Source organism: Balaenoptera physalus (assembly GCF_965194825.1).
Source record: "Balaenoptera physalus genome assembly, chromosome: 9".
Lineage (NCBI taxonomy): Eukaryota > Metazoa > Chordata > Mammalia > Artiodactyla > Balaenopteridae > Balaenoptera > Balaenoptera physalus.
The window spans coordinates 7,388,291-7,415,810 of record NC_138888.1 but is presented as its reverse complement, the minus strand read 5'-3'; the positions used below and the strand labels follow the sequence as shown (position 1 = coordinate 7,415,810).

At 37.9% G+C, this 27,520-nt stretch overlaps 1 protein-coding gene across 9 annotated transcripts in view; it reads left to right on the top strand.

The window, feature by feature from the left end:
- Positions 1-27,520, top strand: part of MAP3K4 (mitogen-activated protein kinase kinase kinase 4) — a 111,088-nt gene that overhangs the window by 9,506 nt on the left and 74,062 nt on the right. For all 9 annotated transcript variants that reach the window (XM_082475526.1, XM_082475529.1, XM_082475525.1 and 6 more), the window contains exon 2: positions 22,704-22,894. In XM_082475526.1, coding sequence (XP_082331652.1) covers positions 22,704-22,894 — 191 coding nt within the window. The remainder of the gene's footprint in view (positions 1-22,703; positions 22,895-27,520) is intronic.

Below are 27,520 nucleotides of genomic sequence, written 5' to 3'. Positions count from 1 at the left end.
TGAAAATCAAATAATAATAGCACCTCCTTCGTAGGTTGTTACTAAATTAAATGAGATAATGGCCTTTTATATAAAGGGCTCAGTAATTGTTAGCTCTCTTTATTAATTTCTTTTCTTTTTCTTTTTTCATTTAAAGTGAAAAGGGAGGAAGTCCATCGTAATTAATTTTCATAAAAAGCCATCAAGTATGTTTTGAGGCTAGGTACATTTTAAAATAGCTGCAGTAATCTTTATTCAAGAAACATTTGTTTTTTCTATGTCTGTTGAAGTCATAGGAGAAAGAGGATTTGGGGACCTGGCTTTTCCAAATTCCCTCTTTTGCTTCAACTGTGATTACTTTGCATATTGTTCCTAAAGGTGTTTGGAATTTTGGCGCGAGGGTCATAAATCAAGCCACTAAAATCAGAAGTGTTAACACTACAGGTTGAATGACTCCTTTAGGTCATTAGGCACAGCTCAGTCTTTTTTCTCTGGAACTTCTTTTTAGTTGTTTGTTTAACTTGACATGTCTTTACAACTTAGATTACTACTGTTTTCATTTTTTTAAATGTTATGCATTATGTTTAAGAGTAATATTTTCCAAACTGGTCTAGCTGTTGCCTTAGAAAAGTGAATGAAATCACTTTTCTAAATCAGTTAGAAATCTCTCTGATTATAAAAGTAACACGTGTCAATTGTAGAAAAATCTGAAAAGTATAAAGAAGAAAATAGCCAGTCATAATCCTACCATCTAAAAATAGTCACCATTAACATTTTGGCATATTTCTTTCCTGGACTTTACCTCTTTACCTCTGTGTGTGTGTGTGTGTATGTGTGTGTGTGTGTGTGTGTGTGAGATTTATATATTGGTTTGGCCAAAGAGTTCGTTCGTTTTTTTTCCTGTTAAGATGGCTCTAGCAGTGCTTAGTTGTCTTTAATTTCATTCCAGACAATTTTGTTAGGTTGTATTGTGACATATACCGTAACATATCAGCATGTATTTAAAGAAAAAACTTATCAAAATTGGTGGATTTTTGTGTAGCCATTTTAATATTGCAGGTGGAAGGGAAAAAGCAACATTTTCAACATATTATGCTTTATTATTTCAAGAAAGGTAGAAACGCAACTGAAACACACTAAAAGATTTGTACGGTGTGTGGAGAAGGTGCTGTAACTGATTGAACGTGTCAAAAGTGGTTTGTGAAATTCCGTGTTGGAGACTTCTCGCTGGACGATGCTCCACGGTCAGGTGGACCAGCTGAAGTCGATTGTTCTCATTAATTGAGAACAATCAGTGTTATACCACGAGGGAGATAACCGAATTCTCAAAATACCCGAATCAAGCATTGAAAATCGTTTGCACCAGCTTGGTTACATTAATCGCTTTGATGTTCGGGTTCCACATAAGTTAAGTGTATTTCCGCATGCGATTCTCTCCTGAAACGTAAGGAAAACGTTCCGCTTATAAAACAAATTGTGACAGGTGATGAAAAGTGGATACTGTACAATAATGTGGAACGGAAGAGATCGTGGGGCAAGTGAAATGAACCACCACCAACCACAGCAAAGGCCAGTCTTCATCCAAAGAAGGTGATGTTGTGTATACGGTGGGATTGGAAGGGAGTCCTCTATTATGAGCTCCTTCCGGAAAACCAAATGATTAATTCCAACAAGTACTGCTCGTAATTAGACCAACTGAAAGCAGCACTTGTCAAAAAGCCTCCAGAATTAGTCAACAGAAAATGCATAATCTTCCATCAGGATAATGCAAGACCGTGTGTTTCTTTGATGACCAGGCAAAAACTGTTACAGCTTGACTGGGAAGTTCTGATTCATCCGCCATTTTCACCAGATATTGCACCTTCGGATTTCCATTCATTTCTGTCTTTACAAAATTCTCTTAATGGAAAAAATTTCAGTTCCCTGGAAGACTGTAAGAGGCACCTGGAACAGTTCTTTGCTCAAAAAGGTAAAAAGTTTTGGCAAGATGGAATTATGAAGTTGCCTGAAAAATGGCAGAAGGTAGTGGGACAAAAGGGTGAATATGCTGTTCAATAGAGTTCTTGGTGAAAATGAAGAATGTGTCTTTTATTTTTACTTAAAAACTGAAGGAACTTTTTGGCCAATCCAATATATATATTACATATATTATATATATGTTTATATATATATATATATATATATATATATATATATATATATATATATATATATATATATATAATTTCCCCTCCATACATTTTATCTTTAGAAGCTACCATATCATGAGCACTTTCCCATGTTTTGAACATATTTAATGACAAACAGTATTCCTCTTTATTGGAATACTGTAATTTAACTGTTTTTGAATTACTTTGACGAGAGTGTTATAAATTCTGACTCATTCCACTGGTGTGATCTCAGAGTTGCTTAAAGAGGCCATCGGAAGCCTGTACTGAAAGTATAATACATGGGAGAGTCCTTTTCCACAGGCCCTGAGATGGCCCTTCTGTGTTGAAGACAGGCACCCTGGACTGTAGCTGATGCTAGATGCTTTCAGGGAAGCAGCCGAGTAAAACAAGCACCTATCCATAGGTGATGGAAACCTTAAAGTGGGATGGAGTGATTCTTATTACATAGTATTGGGGGTAATCTGTGTCTGCCAGTGGGAGCCTCTGTTGTGTAGCAACTGCCTCCTGACTCCCATTGAGTGTTTTCTGATGTTTCTATTCCAGGAAGCTGCTTGTGATCTTAATTAATTTAACTAGTCCTTTGTTGGACTTTTAGGGTGTTTCCATTTCTTTAGCTGTTATAAACAACAATGTTATGAACATTCTTTTTGGCTCAGTCTTTATGTATATCCAAGATATTTTATTAGAATAAAATCCTGGAAATGGAATTGCAATATTAAAGAGTATACCTATATATATTTTAGGTATAATCTGTTCCTCTGTAAGTACAGAATTTTACATATTGAATTATATATAATAGAGGCAACTATATAGGCAATTCACAGAATTTGATAATACAAAGATGAAAGAGAAAGAGAGGCCAATTGACCAATTAGGTGGGACCTGGTAGGTTCCCTCAGGTTTTTTTATTTTAAATTTTTGTGTAATATTTGCTGTTGTATAATATAACACAGACATTTATAATATATATATGAAATGTGTAGCATGATAAATTATCTAGAAGTGAACTTGCTCTTGTAAAGATCACCTGTGTGAAGAAAGCAGCATCCTAGAGACCCCTTCTGCCCCCCGCACGGTCACTACCCTCCTCTCCTCATTGCCCTGACACTTAGTGATATTTCACATCTTTCATGCAACATGATGTTCATGAGATTCACCTATGTTGTTTTGGGTGATAGTGGTTCTTTTATTTTTGTTACTATAAAGTACTTCATTGTGTAAATGTATCACAGGGTGTTTTTATTCACTCAGGGTTTTGCGGGGGTTTGTTTTTTACCATTGTAATCATTTTTAGGTGTTCAGCTTAGTAGTGTTTAAGTATATTCATTCACACTGTGGCAGGTCTCCAGAACTCTTCATCTTGCAAAACGGAGACTGTGCCCAGTAAATAACAACTCCCCTCCCCTCTCCCCTACCCCCTGGTCCAGGGAGCTTTCTGGGTTGGAGATCTCCCTACCCTTAGATTTAGCTAGAAGTAGGGAGGCCATGAATTTCACTTAAAGTCTTTTTGTGAGCAGACCTTTCAGTACATCCCTACACAAATTTGCCACTCAACGGTAGCTAAATTTGAAACTCCTTTAAGCTTAAGGTCCAGGCCAAATAGACCTCATCCACACTGAACATCTTTCCCATTCTTGAACATGGCATCTTTTTTCTCAACTTCTTGCCTTTGAGTAGATTGGTTCCTGTGTATCAACTGCCCTTTCCTCTCTTTTCTACTACAGTCATTTCAAATGGCACTTGTCTTCTGAATATTCTCACACTCTCCTAGGCGGATACATAATACTTGTATTATGTGTAAGTGTAGCATAAAACATGCCCTGTCTTCAAGGAATTTATAATTTAGTTAAGGAGAAGAGATAAGGTAAATGGAAGCTTTATAATTCATGGTCTGGTGCAGAAGTGGTGATAAATATACATCTATCATCTACCTGTGTACCATCATTCAAATAGTATAACATGTTTTATATAATGATTACAATGAACTTGTAAAATAGATGTGCATTTTTCAGATGGAGAAAGTGAGTCTTTCAGAGATGTATTAGTTCAGGGGACTTCCCTGGCGGTCTAGTGGTTGGGACTCCTCGCTTCCACTGCAGGAGGTGCAGTTTCAATCCCTGGTCTGGGAACTAGGATCCTGCGTGTTCTGCAGTGCGGCCAAAAAAATAAATAAATGAGACAGAGAGAGAGAGAGAGAGGGAGAGAGAGGGAGAGAGAGGGAGAGAGGGAGAGATGTATTAGTTTAGAATACCTGGAGTCAGGACACATTCATCCTTGTTATGCTTCAGAGTATGTGGTCCTCTATTTTATATGCTATCTCCTTAGGCATAAATGTGAAAGGATGTGGTGAATGATTTAAATAATAGTTTATTATAGCAGTAAAAGATATCAAAAGAATGATTAATTACCAAGTAAATTATACAGGGGTGAGAAGAGGTCCCTCTAGACTGAGGTGGGCATGATATATTATCTGAACATATAGTGAGCGTTTGCCATGTTAGTAAAAATATTAAAACATCATTTAAAAATGGCTCTATAATTCCATTTTATGGTTATGCTATAAACCGTTTAAGTTATTACCAGTTTCTTGCCGTCCTCGGTAGCACTGCAGTGAACCTACTGATACACAGCTCTTTCTGCTCTTCTGGCTGCTCTTGTAAAATCATTTCCTGAATGTAGAATTTGAAAGGAGTTTGAACACATTTAAGAGTTTTAATATCTACTGTTAAACATTTTCTTCTGAAAAGATTATATGAATGTATAGGCCACAAATAGTACTTACCTTACTAGATTTCTAGCTTTGAGTATTATTATAAAAAGTCTTTGCTAATTTAATAGCCCAGAAAGGGTTACCTTGTTTTAATTTGAGTGTCTGGTTACTAAATAGGTGGAACTATTTTCATGTTTTATTGCTACTTAAATTTATTTTGTGAATTATCTTTTTGTATTCTTTGCTTATTTTCCCGTTGGTATCTTAGGGTTTTTCTTGCCAGTTTTTTTTTTTTTTTTTTTTTTTTATAAATTTATTTATTTATGCTGTGTTGGGTCTTCGTTTCTGTGCGAGGGCTTTCTCCAGTTGCGGCGAGCGGGGGCCACTCTTCATCGCGGTGCGCGGGCCTCTCACTATCGCGGCCTCTCTTGTTGCGGAGCACAGGCTCCAGACGCGCAGGCTCAGTAGTTGTGGCTCACGGGCCTAGTTGCTCCGCGGCATGTGGGATCTTCCCAGACCAGGGCTCGAACCCGTGTCCCCTGCATTAGCAGGCAGACTCTCAACCACTGCGCCACCAGGGAAGCCCTCTTGCCAGTTTTAATGAGTTTTTTTTTAAACATCTTTATTGGAGTATAATTGCTTTACAATAATAATGACTCTTTTATAAATTAGGACAATTTTTTTTCCAGGTTAACTTTTAATATGTTTAGTTATTATTTTTCTATATATTGAAGTTTTAAATGTTCACATAGTTAAATATTTTCATTTAAATTTTCTTCCATTTCTTTAAAGCTAGGAAGTCCAACACATGTAATTAAGGGAAAATCATTTCAGACCCATTTTTTTCTGGAAAAATACCATAAGTACTATTTTCTATATTTTATGGAAAAATACCATAGCTTACGTAAACTGTAAGCCATAAAAGAGCTTATAATGTAGGTTTTATGTATTTTTATATCACTGTAAATCTTGTTCTAATAGCTATGCACATGGTAGATACCGCATAAGTATCTGTTGATGGAACGAATGAGTTAATTCAATGAATTATCACTGACAAGACTTTAATTTTACTGGTTCTTGGCACCTCTTCCTTTGTATTCTCTTTCTGTTCTCATTTTCTGAGAATTTGTGAACTAATAAAAGACAAAGGAGTGTCTTTTTTTAAGGCTCCGTATGCAAGATTTCTATTCCTTTTTGCATCGCTGGATACTACATCTTACATACCTGGTAAGAGCTCTCCTCTTAGAATTGCTCTCTGAGTGAGAGTTGATGTAGAACCTGTCATAAGATCCCTAATTCCCCTTGTTTTAGCAGAAATAGGATTGCCTTCTGTTCAAATCGTGTTCATTTGCTAGTGCTTTTTCGAATTATTTTGTTAGAATTTGAATAATAGGTGATTAAAGTAAGGTAATTGGGTTATGTAGAGATCTGTACCATACAGTTTCCCAAATTTTTTGCTGTTCAAAATTTCTTCAAGACATGAACAAGTGAGATAGCCCTTTTTTTTTTGGTGCTAAAAGCTTGTACTGACCTTAAAGTATATATATTTGAATTCTTAAGCATTCCATTTCTAGGCTATCAGAAAGTACTCTAACTGAAACTGGGTTTTACGTGGAGAGTAAGAGAACTATAGGAGTAGGTATCTTGCCTTTACATATTTATTTATTTAAAAATAGCTTTCTGCCAATCAAGAGGTCCCTGGTTCATATCCGAGGTGTCCCCACGGAAAAAAAAAAAGGGAAGGGAAAAAAAAAAGAAATAAAATAAATTTATTGAGATATAATTCTTATGGCATACAGTTCACCCATTTAAAGTGTCCAGATCAGTTGTTTTAGTGTGCTCGAAGGTATGTGCAAACATTACCTGGTCAATTTTAGAGTGTTTTAATTACCTCAGAAAGAAACCTGGTACCCTTTAGCTACTGCTGCCTCCCAACCCCCATCCCTCCCAGTCCTAAGCAACCATTAGTCTACTTGCTGTGTCTGTATATTTGCCTGTTCTGAACATGTTATATAAATTGAATCATATAATATATGGTCTTTTATGACTGCTTTTATTTAGCCTAATGTTTGCAGGTTTCATCCACGTTGTACCATGTATGAGTCCTTCATTCCTTTATTTGGCTGAATAATATTCCACTAAATGCATATGCTACATTTTGCTTATCCATTCTTCACTCGATAGACATTGGGTTGTTTCCACCTTTTGGCTAGTATGAGTGATGCTGCTATAAACATTCAAGTGTTTATACAGTTGTTTGTGTGGACATATGTTTTCATTTTTCTTGCATATATATACCTAGGAGTCTGATTGCTGGGTCATAGGTTTTTCAAACTGGCTGCACCACTTGACATTCCCACCAGCAGCGTATGAGAGTTCTGATTTCTTCACATCCTTGCCCATGCTTGTTATTATCAGACTTTAAAAAATTTATTTATTTATTTATTTATTTTTGGCCACACCACAGGGCACGTGAAATCTTAGTTCCCTGGCCAGGGATCGAGCCCGTGCCCCCTACATTGGAAGTGCGGAGTCTTAACCACTGGACTGCCAGGGAAGTCCCTTTCTGACTTTTTGATTATAACCATCCTAATGGATGTAAAGTACTATCTCATGGTTTTGATTTGCATTTTCCTACTGGTGGTGAGCGTCTTTTCAGGTGCTTGTTGGCCATTTGTATATCTTCTTTGGAGAAGTGTGTATTCAGATCCTTTCCCCATTTTTAATTGGTTTATTTGTCTTTTTATTATTGAATTATGTTCAGGTATATTTAAAGGAGAACATGAACATTGGAGAAAAATAAAAGATATTAAAAAAACCCCAAATGGAATGTCCGAAGATGAAAAATACAGTATCTGAAATGACAAATACACTGGTTGGGATTATCAACAGAGTAGACACTGTAGAAAAAATTTTGAACTTGTGGACATAGCAACAGAAACTATGCAAAATGTAGTACAGAGAGTACACCGACCAGAAAAAAATGTATAGAACATCAGCGACATATGGGATAATATCAGGCCCTCAGCATATCTGTAATTGGAGTTCCTGAAAGAGGAAAGCAAGGGGGGGAAACTGAAAAAAATATTTTAAGAAATATGGCTGTAAATGTTTCACATTTGATGAACAAACACTATAAACCCATAGATTCAAACAGTTCAGTGAGCCTCAAGAAAGATCAACCCAAAATTATCACTGGAAAATCACTGCTTAAATCTCTTGTTCTTCCATGGTTTCTACCCTTGTATGCCAGTTTTATAAATAACTTTATTCTTTTTTTGTTAAAATAAATTTATTTCTTTATTTTTGGCTGCGTTGGGTCTTCGTTGCTGCGCACGGGCTTTCTCTATTTGAGGCTAGTAGGGGCTACCCTTCGTTGCGGTGCACGGACTTCTCATTGCAGTGGCTTCTCGTTGTGGAGCACGGGCTCTAGGTGCATGGGCTTCAGTAGTTGTGGATCGCAGGCTCCAGTAGTTGTGGCTTGCGGGCTCTAGAGTGCAAGCTCAGTAATTGTGGTGCACGGGCTTAGTTGCTCTGTGGCATGTGGGATCTTCCCGGACCAGGGCTCAAACCCATGTCCCCTGCATTGGCAGGTGGATTCTTAACTGCTGTGCCACCAAGGAAGTCCCAATAACTTTATTCTTGTAATTTTTTTCTTCTGCGTTCACGTCTCTAGTATTGTATTATATGAAACATTCTCCTTTTACCTCATTCACCAAACCATTGTGTTCCATGTTTGCTTAAATTTTTTTTCCTAGCGGCTTGGCCTTTATTGTATTTAGTTGTAGATTTGATTATGAACCATTTATTTAAGAATTTTTCTAATTATTCCTAAATTAATTGGGCTGTTAAATTAAATGTTAATTTATTTTAATTAACCACTTTTACAAGAAGCATGGAGGACAGTGTCATTCCAAACGTAAAACAACAGAGTGTCACAAAAGATTGAAAATTGCTGTCTTATTTGGTTAACTTGACATTGATGTGATTTAGAAGTCAGCTTTGGGCAAAGCCAGTGTATGTGGTCTGGAGGGGGGCTGTTATTCTTGCCTAGTGCGGGTGGAAGCAACCTTGTAGCTTGAGTATTGATTTGAATTACTTATGCATCTGATACCTTTATCCTTTGAATGTCTGTTTAGTATATGTCAGGATGAGATATTTTGAAAGGAGAACCCTGCTGAATGTGTGGTAAATATTGTCTAGGTCCATGCTTCTTAACCCTTTTTGGGTCGTAGACTACATTTGAGAATCTGATAAAGCTATGGACTCTTGACTCCAAAAATGGATGTGATTAAAATTTACATTCAGTTTCAAAGGACTCATAGTCTCTATGATGGAGATATAAAGTAATATAGTTTTGATACTTTATTTTTTACATTCCCTATATTTTGTACATGTTGCATTTAATTATATACTGTGAGATACTTCTTTTCGGAAACTGTGAGTGGTATTTATATACTCATGGGCCTTCAGGCCTGACATTTCCAGTTAATTTCACATTAGCCTTATGTATTCAACCGCAGTTACCAATTATGTTCTTCTTAGTGAAGAAAACTATAAATTTAAAAATAGGAGCTTTTTTCTAAAATATTTTTAGGTCTGTTAAAATTATTTCCCCCAGTTTATATAGTTTTTAGTTAGAAGAAAGTTATATTTTTCATGAGACAAACTTTTTGTCTGTGTCTTTAATTACATCTTTGATGTTGAATAGTGTTTTATTTCTTAGATGTTAACTTGCCATTTTTAAGGATTTCATAACTCCTCTCAAGTGAACAGTTCTTTGTTTTTTTTTTTTTTTTTCCCTCCTCTGTTGGCTCCTGGCAGGTGAATTGGTCTTGCTTGTTGGACTAGTGTAGACAGAATAGTTGTTTAGATTGACTTTAAGATTGAATAGTTGAGAAGCCTTGTGTGTTATATCTTTATGCCTGTCTGCTAGTGTAAGGTGATATGGGAAATACTTTGACGAGAAAGGTCAGTTCACTCATGCCCTTCCCCTACTTAATGCTCTTTGTGGCTGCGCCTTCCTTTTAGGATGAATCTGATGTAGCGTAATCTGATGACTGCCTGCCCCTGTGGATGCTCTTGTTTGCTCTGCCCTCTACTCTAGGCCATCATGTCCTTTTTGTTGCTCAAATGAGCTGTGGGCTCTTCTGTCTCAGCCACTTTCCCCCTCCCTCTTCTGGTCAGTGCCTTCAGAGCTTCTGAGTTTCCGTTTAAGTGTTCCTTCTTTGGAGATGTAGTCCTTGTTATCACCCTGTGGGTTCTCCAGGCTAGATCCTGTCTGCTCGTGTGCTTTGTAATCTTCCTTCACAGCATAATGAAGAACTGCACTTTAAAGGCTTTTGTGTGTGTACTTACATGCTAAATACCTAGTTCTTTCTATAGGTCGAAAACTTCAAGAGGGAAGGAGTGGTGATTCTCTTGTTCACTATTGTATGTTTTCTCAACTCCTAGCACAGCGCTTGCCCGGTAGGGCCGATGGTGAATGAAGTGAAGGTCTAATGGTGTAGTTGACGCACATGCACACATAGTGCAGTATGAAACAGTTAATATGTGTTTTCAACTGTAAATAAATAAATCATTGGAATAGAGACCCAAGAAACAAAAAACTGAAAGGGAATGAAATAAAATAACATACATATAAAATTTTTATATCATTTTCTATCTCTTACACAAAATCCATTCTCAAACAAAGTTAATTGTTGTTAATTCCAAATAACTGGCCTCTAATTTAAAAGACCTGTTTTTCTTTCCCTCTAGTGGGTAGTTTTACACTTTTTTAGTCTTAAACACACACAGATTTACATGAAACAGAAACACCAGCTTGGTCTGTTGAGTCCTCTGTTAGAGGAATAGTACTTTGGTGTTCCAGGAAAGACAGGGTGTGGTTCCTATACTTGTTAGGGGCGGTAGGAAGCTACCTGAGGGAGAGTGGAGTTGAGTTACACCTTTTATTTGATATGCAGACATAAGCGGGCCAAACAAAACTCTCACTTTTCCCCCTCTCATTTGTATCATAAGCACGCTGTGTCTCCCTAGGCTGGAGTTCAGACTCAACGTCTTACCTAGGCTGACAGGTGAGGAAGTATAGACCTAGAGTGGCTAAAAGACTTCACCAAAGAAGGGAGCCCCAGAGCTGACCAGAGAACTCTGTCCCTGAACTGTCCCCAGGCTTTTTCTCCAGCCAGTAGGGACCTCCTTCCACAGGGGAGGTACTCCTCTGTGCCTGCCTTTGGGAGAAGGCAGACATCCCAGTGACCTAGGAGTGAGGGGTGGGCTGAAGTTGGGAGGGTCCTGGGCCTTGGGGTCAGACCAGGGCTCCAGTTCTGCGCAGACACTTCGCAGGGAGCAGACAAGTTACCTTTGCAACTCCTTTTCCTATTCTGCGACATAGGGATTGTGATAGTACTTGCAGTGGTGTTGGGAAGACCAAATGGCATAGCATTTGTAGATTGCCTAATTGAGCGATAGGTATTTGATAATGAGACTATGATAATTCTCATAATCAATGAGGATGGGCCTTCTGGGCAAAGTATCCTTTCCTAAAATGGTGCCATAGTCCTTAATCCATAAGGAGTAAATTAGATTATGTAGGATATTTAGTGTCTGGCAGATGGTTGGTATTCGGTATGTAAGGTAGTAGTTACACTGTTACAATGAAAATTGTTCATTACTGTGTGACAAATTATATAGCTGATGAAAAACGTAAATAGAAATCTGATGCATATCCCAGTTTAAGAAGTCACTGTTTTAAATGGCATTTCCTCACCTACCATTTAAAAATTGTTTTACAACCACAATCTTGGTTATACTGATAAAGAATGGCTTAATTTTATAATTAACGTTACATTTTTCATTTAGTCCTGGCTCTTAGTCTTTTATACCTGTATAGTAACCCAAATTTCTTCAGCATTGTCATGGAACTGTTCCATATAATGTCATTATATTAATTAATTTTTAAATAAATTTTTTATTTTAGAATAGTTTAGATTTAGCGACAGTTGGAGATAGTACAGAGAATTCCCATATATCCTGTGTCCAGTTTCTTCTATTGTTAAATTTTACATTACAGTGTATATTTGTTACAACCAATGATCCAATATTGGCACATTATTATTTACTTAAACTCTGTACTTTATTCCAATTTCATTCATTTTTCCTAATGTTCTTTTCTTCTTCCCAGATCCCATCCAGGACACCACATTATATTTAGTCATCATGTCTCCTTATCCGTGTCTTGGCTGTTACAGTTTCTCAGACTCTGTTTGTTTTTGATGACTTGAACAGTTTTAAGGAGTGCCAGTCAGGTATTTTACACACTGTTCCTCAGTATGGGTTTGTCTGGTGTTTTTATCATGGTTTGGCTGGAGTTATGGGTTTTGGGAAGATGACCATAGAGGTGAAGTGCCCTTCTCATCAGATCAGGAGCTCATGCTCTCAACATGACTTGTCACTGATGATGTTAACTTTAGTCACTTGGCTACATAAATTGTTTGTTTTTTTCTGTACAGATTTGTCTCTCCTGGTTATTTGTATAGTAATTATTTATATCCATATGGACTCATGGATTCATGATTAGAATCCAGTGCTTTGTCATTTATTTTCTTGCTCAGATTGTTCCAGCTTTGGCCAGTGGGAGCTCTTTCGGTTGCTCCTGTGTCCTTTTAACATGATCCCATTGGTTTTTTGTTTTTTGAACACTTCCTCACTTGCTGCACTTACAAGATACTTCAAGCTCGTATTACATCTTCCTTGCCCCAGTCCTGGAATCAGCCATTTCTCCAAGAAGTCCTTGTTCTTTTGTTGATGCGTGGTATTGGAAACCAAGATCTGGTCTCCAGATAAATGAGCTCTTTCTGTGCTAGTGTCAAAGCAGAGGTGAGACATTTAATGTCCAAATTGTCCTAATTGCTTTTCCCACTTTTCTTTCCATTTTTCTTCACTGAAAACCCTGGGAGAGTATCTCATACGCTTGTATTTTTTCCTCGATTTATCCCTCAACAGTTGGAGTTCATCTTTTGGAAGTATTTGTGTGTCATAGAGCATATTTATAGGAACTTTTTAAAATTTAAATTAGAAAAAAGATAAGTTAAGGCGATTCAGACAACTCATCTGTTTCCTACAGAAAGTGGCTCTTCAGTTACTCGATTTCTGAGAATTACATGGGAAGTAATGACATAAAATACTTTTTCCAGATATAAATTCAAATTAGAATAAGGGGATTTTTAAAATGTTCTCACTTATAAGAAAGAGAAAGTAGAGGGAGATCATAATTCTTTTTTGCTATCTTTAAAGTTTTAAACATTCGTCTTGTTTCTCTTTAAACTCGTAAATGTTTTAGGTGCACTTGGCATAGGGATAAGCCTCTTTGTTTGTTTTTCCTCCCAGCTTTGACGCAGGTTTTCATCTTTCACATGTCCCTGCCTTAGTCCCAGAGTTCTCTTTACTTAAGCCTAAAAACACCTTTGAATGAATCATCATTTTATGTTGCTTTTCTTTAAATATTTTTTTGTTGGCATTTCATTGTAAATTGCATCCACAATGAGACAGAAGTGGTGCTTATTTTCACTTCCTGTATTGAAAGAAGTGCTCCCTGCATCCACTCCTGAACAATCAGGTGCACCTAAGAAGAGTTTTTATTCCCTTTTGATTGTCTCCTTGCTAATCTGTACACATACAATCTAGTATTGATTTGCAAAGCTTTGATAAAGATATATCAATAGATATACTCACATTTTTTGGAGGCATTAGAACTGGCAAAAATAAGAAAGCACACTTAAAAATGTCTTTCTTTGTCCCCTTTTTTTTTTTATTAAAAAAAATTTTTTTTTAATTGTTTTTTTAATTAAAAAAAAATTTTTGGCTGCGTTGGGTCTTTGTTGCTGCACGCGGGCTTTCTCTAGTTGCGGCAAGTGGGGGTACTCTTCGTTGTGGTACGTGGGCTTCTCATTGCAGTGGCTTCTCTTGTTGAGGAGCACAGGCTCTAGGTGCGCGGGCTCAGTAGTTGTGGCTCGCGGGCTCTAGAGCGCAGGCTCAGTAGTTGTGGCACACGGGCTTAGTTGCTCCGCGGCATGTGGTATCTTCCCAGACCAGGGCTCGAACCCTTGTCCCCTGCCTTGGCAGGAGGATTCTTAACCACTGTGCCACCAGGGAAGCCCTGTCCCCTTGTTTTTAAGTACTCAACTGTTGGCAGTAAAATTGCAGAAATAATAGAAATAATCACATTTGTCTTTTATCTATAGCATGACTCATATGTTTTTAAATACCTAAAACTTTTCTCTCTCTCTTTTTTTTGTTCTAGTTCTTTTTGGATATCTTCTGGTTAACCAGAAGTGAAGAATAATAATATGAAGTCTTTAAAGCATTTTGTAATATTTGTTTATATGATTTTATGATTTTATTTTCTGAAAGCCTTCATCTGAAAATATTTTTAAAATAGCTTATAATTATTTTTATTTCTAATGATGAGTAAAGTTTATCCATATGGGATAATTTTTCTTCATATATATATATATATATATATATATATATATATGTTTTCTATCTTTGTGTTCTATTTTGTTCGACCTACATCAGGACTGCTAAAGTATACCTTGTATAAATCTCTGTGTGAAATAAAAGACTTCTAGAAGATCTAAGCCAGGCAGGCCTTATACACTCATCTATCTAACCCTTTCCAAGACCTAACCCTATCCATTTCTTCTGTAAGACATATTGACTGACGCTCACAGCATCATGAATGCTTATGACTGATAGGCTCTCTCTAGAATGCCTGTGATTTTCTGTTCCCATCAATTGAACTATATGCTTATCAAGAGTTCCTGGTTTGTTCCTAAATCTTTTTACGTCTATTGTATGCTTTAATTGTAATTGCAGAATTTAGTAAACTATTATGCAGACATATGAGATGTGAATGCAAAAGAGAATTGTAGTTTCTGTATAAACTAATTTGGAATGCTTTGGAAAGTCTCAAGATAGGCCATGAAAAGAAACTTACCATCAAATTAGGGATAGGAGAGAACTGTTGACGTTTAGGTAATCCAGAAAAATCACCCTCTGAAAATCTTTAAATTCTTGTTCCATTTGAAAGAGCTAGAGAGTGGGGATGGCAGATGCAGCGCTTTGGTTGTGGTGTATGTGACAAAGTTGACTCGTGACTCTTCTCAGGGACTCCCACCAAAAGACAAGGCTGTGGCCTCGTCAGAGTCGCGGCAGATTTAAACCCATTCGTGGGCTTAAAGGAAAAATAAAATGTTTAAGTTTTGTATGTGTGTCAGTTATCTATTGTAATTTAACAAACCATACCAAAGCTTAATGGCTTAAAGTAAAAACCATTTATTATCTGTTATGGTATTGAGTGGTTCTTCTGCTTTTCATGGTGTTGGCTTGGGCTCAGGGACAGCTGGAAGGTCCAAAATAGCCTCACTCGCACACTAGCAAGTTGGCACTGGCTGTCAGCTGGGATGGGAGCTTAGCAAGACTTTGACCTATCTGGTTTCTCCTTCATGCAGCCTCTCCACCTGGCTAGTTAGGCTTTGAAGACCATGGCAGTCTCAGGGTAGTTGGATTTCTTACATGGCGGCTAGCATGCCCTGGAGTACAAAGGTGGCCTTCTTAAGGCTTAGGCCCAGAACTGACCCAGAGTCACTTTTGCTGCATTGCATTGGTTAAAGCAGGTCACAGGGTCAACCCACATTCAAGAGGAGGTGATTATACAAGGATGTGAATGCTGGGAGGCCAGCAAAGTAACAGCCAACACAGATGTTTCAAATTTTGTATTTGCATGTCTCATTTTTAATGCTTTTAATATGTATTTGAAAAATTAACTGCCTGACCGTAAGTCCCAGTGATATTGGATAAGGCTTCCAATAAATGAAAGTGTTTGTAAGCAAACATAATAATTTGATTAAAACTTGTATTCTTACTATTAAGTGTGGGAACGAAGGGATTTCAGCCCGTGTTATTCTGATTCCAGAACCATTATTCCTTATACCATACGCCATTGCTATTGTTTTGGTCAGTAGTCATGTTACCACCTAGGGTTACAGTATCACTTAAACAACATTATTGTCAGAAGTCTATCTTTAATTCTTGTAGCCTTTAAAAATTTACATTCTTCAAATTATTAAATGTGATTTTATTAAAATAGAATTTAGATAATAATTACGTCTGAAGTATCAAAGATAAAATTGTTAACCTTACAAATCCATTTATTCAGCAGACAGTTATTGGGCATGTCATCTGCACCAGGCACTGTTCTGGACACTGGAGAAACAGTGATAAAGAAGACAGATGAGGTCCCTGCCTTCATGGAGCTTCAGGTCTAGTTGGGGGGATAGTTTCCTGTTCATTTCCATAGAAAATCTTGTTTTAAAATGTCTACTTCCGTTTAAAAAAAAGAATTTTAGTTAAAAAAAAAAGTTTGAGTGTCCATACTGAAAAATAATGAAGACGTGCTAGGTTTGTAAAGACCCTACACTCTGAATCAATGCAAAAGTTACATAGTGAATGTTGGATAAACTTGAGATTTGATAACAGCTTACCTGGAGGTAGGCTGATAAATGTTCAACTACCGGCCAATAGTAAAGATCAGCAAAGTATTAATTGGCTCTTACAGTACACACCAACCGTGCCACCTCAAACTTAGCTTATTAGCTCCTTTTAATTTATACTGCAGGCCAAGCAAACTATTGTGTATAAGTTCTTTAAAAAAGAAACTTAGAAAATCCAACCCCTCTGCCTACCCCTCCTCCCTTTCCCACAGTAGCAAAAGCCTCCCTTTAATTATTACTTAATAGAGAATAGGTTAATGGGGAGGTGGAGGTGGAGGAGACAACTTCACACAGGTGACAACTGTACTCATACAGAATAAAATATTTTATGTTTAAGGACTTTGCTAAAGAACTTTTAATGAAGTATTTTGTTTGTTTGTTTTTTAGGGCTTTTGCAAAACCACCGATGTTCTCAAGCTCATCTAATGCAACTTCATCATTTTATAGATGAGCTATTTCAGGCACCATGTGGTTTTACCTACTATGTCAGAGCAGAACTATTTAACCCCAAGTTATTTGAATTTTTGTCTTTCACATGTTTCATTTAAAAACTACACTAAACCCCCTTGGGTTGAGTTTAAGACATGCTTTTCTTAGACCGGAGTCTATGTCAAGTGAAGGGTACTTGAGCAAAGTTTTATGTTAAAAGAATGCAACATTGTTTTCTGTGACTGTCAGAAGTTTAGTACCAGAAAGACATTTCACATTTGTATGCTTTCAAACACAAGTAAGAAAAATGTTTCAGGGCAGCTGATGTAGACCTTGTACTACTTTCCCCATCCAAAATAATTGGTATCCATGGGAACATTCTGAACCAGTCAACTGACCACATTAGCTCATCTCACATGAGCTGATACAGAATGAGGTTTTGGATGCTTTCGGTTAGTTAACTGAAATGATGCAAGTTCTCTTGAGCTGACCACTAGTATTTATTTTCCTAGATTTTGTGTCTAAATGGTTTTTTTTAAAAGGAAAAAAAGGAATAAACTTTAGCTTGATTTCTCTTCCTACCCCTCCCCCCCATTATGTATTGTTTCTTAGCTAAAGCTTCCAAACTAAGTTGTTTTTCTCAGGCTGCTTTTTTTTTTTTTTTTTAAACAACTTTATTGGAGTATATTTGCTTTACAATGTTGTGTTAGTTTCTGCTGTATAACAAAGTGAATCAGCTATATGTATAGATATATCCCCATATCCCCTCCCTCTTGCGTCTCCCTCCCACCCTCCCTATCCCACCCCTCTAGGTGGTCACAAAGCACCGAGCTGATCTCCCTGTGCTATGCAGCAGCTTCCCATTAGCTATCTATTTTACATTTGGTAGTGTATATATGTCCATGCCCCTCTCTCACTTCATCCCAGCTTACCCTTCCCCCTCCCCATGTCCTCAAGTCCATTCTCCACGTCTGCGTCTTTATTCCTGTCCTGCCCCTAGGTTCTTCAGAATCTTTTTTTTTTTTTTTTTTTAGATTCCATATATATGTGCTAGCATATGGTATTTGTTTTTCTCTTTCTGACTTACTTCACTCTGTATGACAGTCTCTAGGTCCATCCACCTCACTACAGATAACTCAATTTCGTTTCTTTTTATGGCTGAGTAATATTCCATTGTATATATGTGCCACATCTTCTTTATCCATTCATCTGTCGATGGACACTTAGGTTGCTTCCATGTCCTGGCTATTGTAAATAGAGCTTCAATGAACATTGTGGTACATGACTCTTTTTGAATTATGGTTTTCTCAGGGTATATGCCCAGTAGTGGGATTGCTGGGTCGTATGGTAGTTCTATTTTTAGTTTTTTAAGGAACCTCCATACTGTTCTCCATAGTGGGTGTATCAATTTACATTCCCACCAACAGTGCAAGAGGCTTCCCTTTTCTCTACACCCTCTCCAGCATTTATTGTTTGTAGATTTTTTGATGATGGCCATTCTGACCAGTGTGAGGTGATACCTCATTGTAGTTTTGATTTGCATTTCTCTAATGATTAGTGATGTTGAGCATCCTTTCATGTGTTTGTTGGCAATCTGTATATCTTCTTTGGAGAAATGTCTGTTTAGGTCTTCCACCCATTTTTGGATTGGGTTGTTTGTTTTTTTGACATTGAGCTGCATGAGCTGCTTATATATTTTGGAGATTAATCCTTTGTCAGTTGCTTCGTTTGCAAATATTTTCTCCCATTCTGAGGGTTGTCGTTTCGTCTTGTTTATGGTTTCCTTTGCTGTGCAAAAGCTTTTAAGTTTCATTAGGTTCCATTTGTTTATTTTTGTTTTTATTTCCATTTCTCTAGGAGGTGGGTCAAAAAGGATATTGCTGTGATTTATGTCATGGAGTGTTCTTCCTATGTTTTCCTCTAAGTTTTATAGTGTCTGGCCTTACATTTCGGTCTTTAACCCATTTTGAGTTATTTTTGTGTGTGGTGTTAAGGAGTGTTCTAATTTCATTCTTTTACATGTAGCTGTCCAGTTTTCCCAGCATCACTTATTGAAGAGGCTGTCTTTTCTCCATTGTATATTCTTGCCTCCTTTTGTCAAAAATAAGGTGACCATATGTGCGTGGGTTTACCTCTGGGCTTTCTATCCTGTTCCATTGATCTGTCTTTCTGTTTTTGTGCCAATACCACACTGTCTTGATTACTGTAGCTTTGTAGTATTGCCTGAAGTCAGGGAGCCTGATTCCTCCAGCTCCATTTTTCCTTCTCCACATTGCTTTGGCTACTCGGGGTCTTTTGTGTTTCCATACAAATAGTGAAATTTTTTGTTCTAGTTCTGTGAAAAATGCCATTGGTAGTTTGATAGTGATTGCATTGAATCTGTAGATTGCTTTGGGTAGTGCAGTCATTTTCACAATGTTGATTCTTCCAGTCCAAGAACATGGTATATCTCTCCATCTGTTTGTGTCATCTTTGATTTTTTTCATCAGTGTCTTATAGTTTTCTGCATACAGGTCTTTTGTCTCCTTAGGTAGGTTTATTCCTAGGTATTTTATTCTTCTTGTTGCAATGGTAAATGGGAGAGTTTCCTTAATTTCTGTTTCAGATTTTTCATCATTAGTGTATAGGAATGCAAGAGATTTCTGTGCATTAATTTTGTATCCTGCTACTTTAACAAATTCATTGCTTAGCTCTAGTAGTTTTCTGGTAGCATCTTTAGGATTCTCTAGGTATAGTATCATGTCATCTGCAAACAGTGACAGTTTTACTTCTTCTTTTCTGATTTGGATTCCTTTTATTTCTTTTTCTTCTCTGATTGCTGTGGCTAAAACTTCCAAAACTATGTTGTATAATAGTGGTGAGAGCGGGCAACCTTGTCTTTTTCCTGATTTTAGTGGAAATGGTTTCAGTTTTTCAACATTGAGAATGATGTTGGCTGTGGGTTTGTCATATATAGCCTTTATTATGTTGAGGTAGGTTCCCTCTATGCCTACTTTCTGGAGGGTTTTTAATCATACATGGGTGTTGAATTTTGTCAAAAGCTTTTTCTGTATCTATTGAGTTGATCATATGGTTTTTATTCTTCAATTTGTTAATATGGTGCATCACATTGATTGATTTGTGTATATTGAAGAATCCTTGCATTCCTGGGATAAACCCCACTTGATCATGGTGTATGATCCTGTTAATGTGCTGTTGGATTCTGTTTGCTAGTATTTTGTTGAGGATTTTTGCATCTATGTTCGTCAGTGATATTGGCCTGTAGTTTTCTTTTTTTGTGATATCTTTGTCTGGCTTTGGTATCAGGGTGATGGTAGCCTTGTAGAATGAATTTGGGAGTGTTCCTCCCTCTGCTATATTTTGGAAGAGTTTGAGAGGATGGGTGTTAGCTCTTCTTTAAATGTTTGATAGAATTCACCTGTGAAGCCATCTGGTCCTGGGCTTTTGTTTGTTGGAAGATTTTTAATCAGAGTTTCAATTTCATTGCTTGTGATTGGTCTGTTTATACTTTCTATTTCTTCCCGGTTCAGTCTCGGAAGGGTGTGCTTTTCTAAGAATTTGTCCATTTCTTCCAGGTTGTCCATTTTATTGATATATAGCTGCTTGTAGTGATCTCTCATGAGCATTTGTATTTCTTCAGTGTCAGTTGTTACTCCTCCTTTTTCATTTCTAATTCTATTGATTTGAGTCTTCTCCCTCTTGATCAGTCTGGCTAAAGGTTTATCAATTTTGTTTATCTTCTCAAAAAACCAGCTTTTAGTTTTATTGATCTTTGCTATCATTTCCTTCATTTCTTTTTCATTTATTTCTGATCTGATCTTTATGATTTCTTTCCTTCTGCTAACTTTGGGGGTTTTTTGTTCTTCTTTCTCTAATTGCTTTAAGTGTAAGGTTAGGTTGTTTATTTGAGATGTTTCCTGTTTCTTGAGGTAGGATTGTATTGCTGTAAACTTCCCTCTTAGAACTGCTTTTGCTGCATCCCATAGGTTTTGGGTCGTTGTGTTTTCATTGTCATTTGTTTCTAGGTATTTTTTGATTTCCTCTTTGATTTCTTCAGTGATCTCTTGGTTATTTAGTAGTGTATTGTTTAGCCTCCATGTGTTTGTATTTTCTACAGATTTTTTCCTGTAATTGATATCTAGTCTCATAGTGTTGTGGTCCGAAAAGATACTTGATACGATTTCAATTTTCTTAAATTTACCAAGGCTTGATTTGTGACCCAAGATATGATCTGTCCTGGAGAATGTTCCATGAGCACTTGAGAAGAAAGTGTATTCTGTTGTTTTTGGGTGGAAAGTCCTATAAATATCAGTTAAGTCCATCTTGTTTAATGTATCATTTAAAGCTTGTGTTTCCTTATTTATTTTCATTTTGGATGATCTGTCCATTGGTGAAAGTGGGGTGTTAAAGTCCCCTACTATGATTGTGTTACTGTCGATTTCCCCTTTTATGGCTGTTAGCATTTGCCTTATGTACTGAGGTGTTCCTATGTTGGGTGCATATATATTTATAATTGTTATATCTTCTTCTTGGATTGATCCCTTGATCATTATGTAGTGTCCTTCTTTGTCTCTTGTAATAGTCTTTATTTTAAAGTCTATTTTGTCTGATATGAGAATGGCTACTCCAGCTTTCTTTTGATTTCCATTTGCATGGAATATTTTTTGCATCCCCTCACTTTCTGTCTGTATGTGTCCCTAGGTCTGAAGTGGGTCTCTTGTAGACAGCATATATACGGGTCTTGTTTTTTTATCCATTCAACCAGTCTATGTTTTTAGGTTGGAGCATTTAATCCAGTTACATTTAAGGTAGTTATCAATATGTGTGTTCCTATTACCGTTTTCTTAATTGTTTGGGTTTGTTATTGTAGGTCTTTTCCTTCTCTTGTGTTTCCTGCCTAGAGAAGTTCCTTTAGCATTTGTTGTAAAGCTGGTTTGGTGGTGCTGAATTCTCTTAGCTTTTGCTTGTCTTAAAGGTTGTAATTTCTCTGTCGAATCTGAATGAGATTCTTGCTGGGTAGAGTAATCTTGGTTGTAGGTTTTTCCCTTTCATCAGTTTAAATATGTCCTGCCACTCGCTTCTGGCTTGCAGAGTTTCTGCTGAAAGATCAGCTGTTAACCTTATGGCGATTCCCTTGCATGTTATTTGTTGTTTTTCCCTTGCTGCTTTTAAGATTTTTTCTTTGAATTTAATTTTTGATAGTTTGATTAATATGTGTCTTGGCATGTTTCTCCTTGGATTTATCCTGTATGGGACTCTCTGTGCTTCCTGGACTTGATTGACTATTTCCTTTCCCATATTAGGGAAGTTTTCAACTTGCCTAACCTGAGTGCTGCACTGTAGTGTTTATCAGAGAACACAGAAACCCTGATCTACCACATGTCATCAGTGCTCTCTGCTTTGCTGCTCAGGTTGTGCTTTCTGTTGTGTGTGCTTCGCAAAGCAAAAGCAGTGGGACTCCGAAGTCAGGGCAAGAGTTGCCCACTCAGCAGTTAAGCTTGTCACCAACTAGCACGTAAGTGATGCTTAGTTCTGCTGATTTGTATCTTCTAGTCCTTTGCTTTTTTCTCCCTGATCCTTAAGTGTTTAGTTTTAAACCTCATTTATGTTAGAAAGAATTCTCTAAGCAACAGGAACTGCACATCAGTTCTCTTTATTCGTGGCGAGAGCAGGAGCATGGTCATTATGTTCTCTTCGTGAGTTTCTCCCAGTACAGATAGAGGAGAAAGATTACAAGGCTGAGGAAGAGACATATCCACAGAAGAGTGTTATGGAGAGTTTTTAAAAGGAATTTTAAGTAATTGAAATTTGAATTCCCTTCATACATGACTGAATATTTTCTCTACTTGTTGTCCTCCATAGACAAGAGTACACATCGGGAGATTCAGCTTGTAAGAATTCTGAGTCTGATCCTGCGGACTTTTCAGATGAAACAAATACAGAGAACCTTTATGGTACCTCTCCCCCCAGCACACCTCGGCAGATGAAGCGCCTGTCAACCAAACACCAGAGGAATAACGTAGGGAGGCCCACCTGTCGAGCTAATTTGAAAGGTAAGTCTCGTACTTAAAAAGATATATTTGAGAGGGCGTGGCATATTTGGTTTATAATCTTTACGTAACATGTAACTATTGATAGATGCTTTTTCTACAGTAATGTTAGTTATTCCTCTTATTTTAAATTTGATTTTATGCTGCCTTAAAGTTTTATTTTTAAATTTTTGAACTATCACCATTAGCAATATTGTTAATAAAAGAGAGAATAATTCTCCAGAGGTAGAAAGGTTTGTCCTGAGTAGCTGTTAAAGCCAATGTGTGAGGCATTTGCATTCCTTGTAGGACGTGGAAGAGAACACACGGGGAAGAAGCAGCGTGCCTGTCCAGGATGGCTGCTGGTGTACGGGGTAGATGCCCTTCTCTTAGTCGTTGAATCTCTTAGGCTGAAACTTCTAGATTCTGTCTTCCGGACATGATGTATTGGCCAGTTTGGGAAAGGCAGGGCCAGGCTTTCTTCCCCAGGATTCCCTAGGCGGCCTGAGACCTGTGCTCTGCCGGTGACCATGACGCTGCCCTCATGTACGGGGCCCCCGTTCCCACTAAGCACAGGGCCTGGATGGTGTCCCACCTTATAACCACGCACAGAATCTGTGTTTTCCTTTTCTTCCTGTTTGGAATCCCAAAGCCCAGATAGTGTTCTGCTCCTAGAAACTGTTCCTGCTCCTCAGACTGTTCTCTGTTTCCATTTCTTCCTTCCTCTGAGCACGTCACAGCTGTTCTGTTCTGAGGCAGAGCTGTTGAATCATGCTGACCTGCTTCCTTGTACCTGCTTTCTGGCATGGAACCTCAGGTCACTCAAGCCTTACGGTTTTAGAATTTCTCTGTTAACTTCAACAAACCACTTGTCCTAAAACTGATCTCATAGTTTCCTAGAATTCATCTACCTATTACTGTGCAAGATAGGGATATCATTCTTTATCTGCTCTGAGAAATTTCCCCTTATCACATGTTCTCCCTACTGAAAAGAGACTCATTTCCATTTCTCCCTTTCTTTAGCTCATTTTCTTCCTCTCTTTCCCTTTCCCACACATTTCTTCCACACATTGATCTCTCATGGTTAATGCCGGCAAGTTCATTCTGTGTCCCTATCATAGCCCTTCCTCAAGAAAGAAGAAGGGTAAGAGAAATGGACTTTATTGTACTTATTTGCTTGAGTGAAGTCTTATCCAAGGAGGAATTCCTAAGTAATAAATAGTCTTTCTTTCCCACAGGGAAGATGATTTTTTTTTTACTTTCTTTTAAAGCTATATTTGTAGTAGGATGTTAACCTATGGTCTGCATTTACCCCCTTTGGAAAGTAATAGCTTTCCATTGCAATATATTATCTTTAAAATCAGTCCTTTTCCATTTTCTCAAATAAATTTCTCAAATGCCTACAGAAGTTCCTTTTGAAGCAGTATCTACTGAACCAATATTAGTTAATACATATTTGCTTCGTGGTGGTGAAATGCGATGATGCCAATGGGACATCTGCTTTGTCTTTACTTGTTCATACTATTTTAGAACCAGAGTTGAGAACACAGTCCCCCCATTTTATAGATTGAGAAAGTGAGGCCCAGGGTTTTAAAGCAACTTCTTAAGGCCAGAAGGCTTGAGATAGTGGCAGGACTAATTTTAGGTACTATTTTTATTTTTATTTTTATTTTTTGGCCATGCCACACAGCTTGTGGGATCTTAGTTCCCTGACCAGGGATTGAACTTGGGCCCTCGGCAGTGAGAATGCAGAGTCCTAACCACTGGACCACCAGGGAACTCCCAGGACTAATTTTAGAACTAGTTCTCCTGGTCCTCAGTTTGGACTTTTTCCCCAGTACAAGCAGCAGGGGTTAAGCGTCTCTGAATGTGGTACTTGACATGACTGTACGTCTTTAGTAATCAGTCAGAAAACCCATCACTGGATACTTGTTGAGCTCTGCTGTCTTTCTGGGCTGTGTCAGAGATAGAAGGAAGAGGGAAGGTTGTTTCTTTTCCTTCTCAACTTCTTTCAGTTGTTTATTGCATAAAATTACAGAATTTTAGATCTGGAAGGGGTCTCAGAGACCACGTGAATTCCTGCCGTTTTGCAGGTGAAGAAAGAATGCTCATAAACCTTTTGATTTGTAGCTATCTAATAGCAGACCTAGGGCACCAAAGTTCTTAATAACTTATGTTTTTTCTTATTGCAAAAGATTACATGTTTGTCGTAGGGAGTTTAGAAAATACTGACAAAAAGAAAGAAAAATACCCATAAACCCAATATGCAGAAATAACAGCTTTTACCATCTTTGCCTTGTAGTCTCTTTACGTGCATATATTTGTGTTGTGATACGATAGCATACTATATTTACTATTTTATAGCTGGCTTCCTTTTTCGTTTAATGATTCATGAACTTTCTGTGCCATAGAATAACCTGTGCTGTTCATTTTAATGGCCGCCGAATCATTTGTAGCAACGTTTGCCCGGTTATCACTCACAGTTCTTGAGCGCTTACCTAAGCGCTGCGCTTAGCTCCTCAAAAGAGTTACCTTTTAAATATCGTAATAACCCAATGAGATGTAGGTTCTATATATCATTATTCAATTTATGGTTGAGGACGTGACACAGAGAGTTTCTAGGGCGTGTAGTTTTAACTGTCCCAGTCATGCATATACTAGAAAGCAGTATGTTTGCTGTCCGGTGAACTGTTTTTGTCAACATTCTTGTTCATGAACACCAAAAAAAGATGGAAAGGAAGCAACCGTGTTGGGCAGGTGGGCCATGTTACTGTTCTGGTGATGGCGTGCTTGTGTTGAGCTGGTAGAACAAACAGTGCTTGAGAACTCGCTGGCTGCAGCAGCAGAGCGTGGTGGACCGGAGCACAGACCTGGTTGCCAGATTGCCTGGTTCTGCCGCCTTCTGTATATGCCACCTCCGTGTCTCGTTTTCGTCATCTGTGAGGTAATCTGCCTTACGGTGTTGTGAGGGTTTTACGTTCAGTAACTACTGGCTGTCGTTATTATTATTGTGAGCTAAAGGTTTCTTTCTCACTACTTGCCTTAAATTTCAAAGTAGAATTAAATAATTATATCATTGACGGTACCCTTATTAATTGGTGCCCCTACTTTCAGGACACTGAGTCTTGAGTCACATAGTTACCAAGGTATGGAGTTGGGACTGCAGCCTGGGTCAGTCCTGTCTGGCTTATCCGTTTCTTGTAGCTCTTCCTAGCTCCCTTCCTTCTTCTCACTCTGTATGTTGCCCTCATAGTTACTTTTTCTCTGGGTCTTTCTTTCCTCACCTCCCTCCCTTTCTTTTTGCCTTTACCTCTCTTTCCTTTCTTCTACCTCCTCTTCGCATCCCCTTTTTTGTTCCTCCCTGCCATTCCTCCCTTATTTCTCCTTCATTCTTTCCATTGACTTGGAACTTCAGTGACTCCATAGGCCGGTATTGCGTTAGATGATCGATAAGCCCTTGCTCATCTCCAGTAGGAATCACAGAGATGAGCAGGCAGTCCCATCTTTTGTGGTAGAGCTGGGGTGGAGGGGAGAGAGGGGGGGCTTCTGTGGGTGCCCACAGGAGGGGATTGAGCAGACCTGGGCTTGGGAAGACTTCTGGAACAAGTGACATTTGTGCTACGGCCTGAAGGCTGAGTCAGGGAGACCAGTATTTCAAACTCATTTGTCAATCATAATAGTGTATTGGTCTCTCAGTATTTTCAAGAGATTTTTGAAATTAATTAGATTGGTCAGATTTATTGTAAAAGCTTTCCAAGGAAATATGAACTGACGCATTATTTCTTTCTCTCTGCAACAAGCAAAGGCTGCCTGAATCGTACGATTCACTTTAGAACTGCAGTGAAAGTTGAACTCATCTTTTTAATTAACATCACCAATAATACTTTCGTTTTTCTGCTTATCTGTTGCTGTGTGACAACCACCCCAAAGCTTAGTGTTATGAAAGCGTCCATCTTATCGTGCTCACGGTTCTGTGGGTAGAGTGACCACTGACACTGTTGTCTTTAGTGATGGTAGCCATTGTCATGAGCTATTATATGGATATGATTCTTTAAGTATTCTTATTATCCTAGGCTCAAAATAACCAACTACTGTTGTTATAGGCTTATTTTTTATAATTGGAAATTTAGTACCAGGCAACTCTCTGACCAACTGGTAATAAATTGAGGGTTCCCGTGAGAGAACTGCTCACAGAACTCAGGAACACACTTTACTTATGTTTATCACTTAAGTTGCCTCATTAGTGTAAATTGAGGTGTGATTGATAGGGGCTCCTTATGAATAAAAAAGACACTTCTATCAGAAAATTCCAAGGGTTTTAGGAGCTCTGTGTCAGGAACCTGGACAAAACCCAAATATATTTCTTATGTTAAAAAGCAAAATTCAGCCAAGTAAATTTGAAGATTTGATCGGCTTTATTCATGAATCAGGCAGCATTACATCTAGCAACTAGAAGGTGCTCTGAGTGGTTGTGCAAAAACGGAAGGGATTTTATAGGAAAAAGGGTGGAGTAAGGGAGCTATTAGCAAAAAAAAAAGAAAGGATTATTTTTTGACCAGACATCTTTTTTTATGGGAGTGGGGAGGGATGACAGGGGTTTTATCATGCAGATTACCTCTTCCTCTGGGGGACTGTAGAGGGCCTACTTGA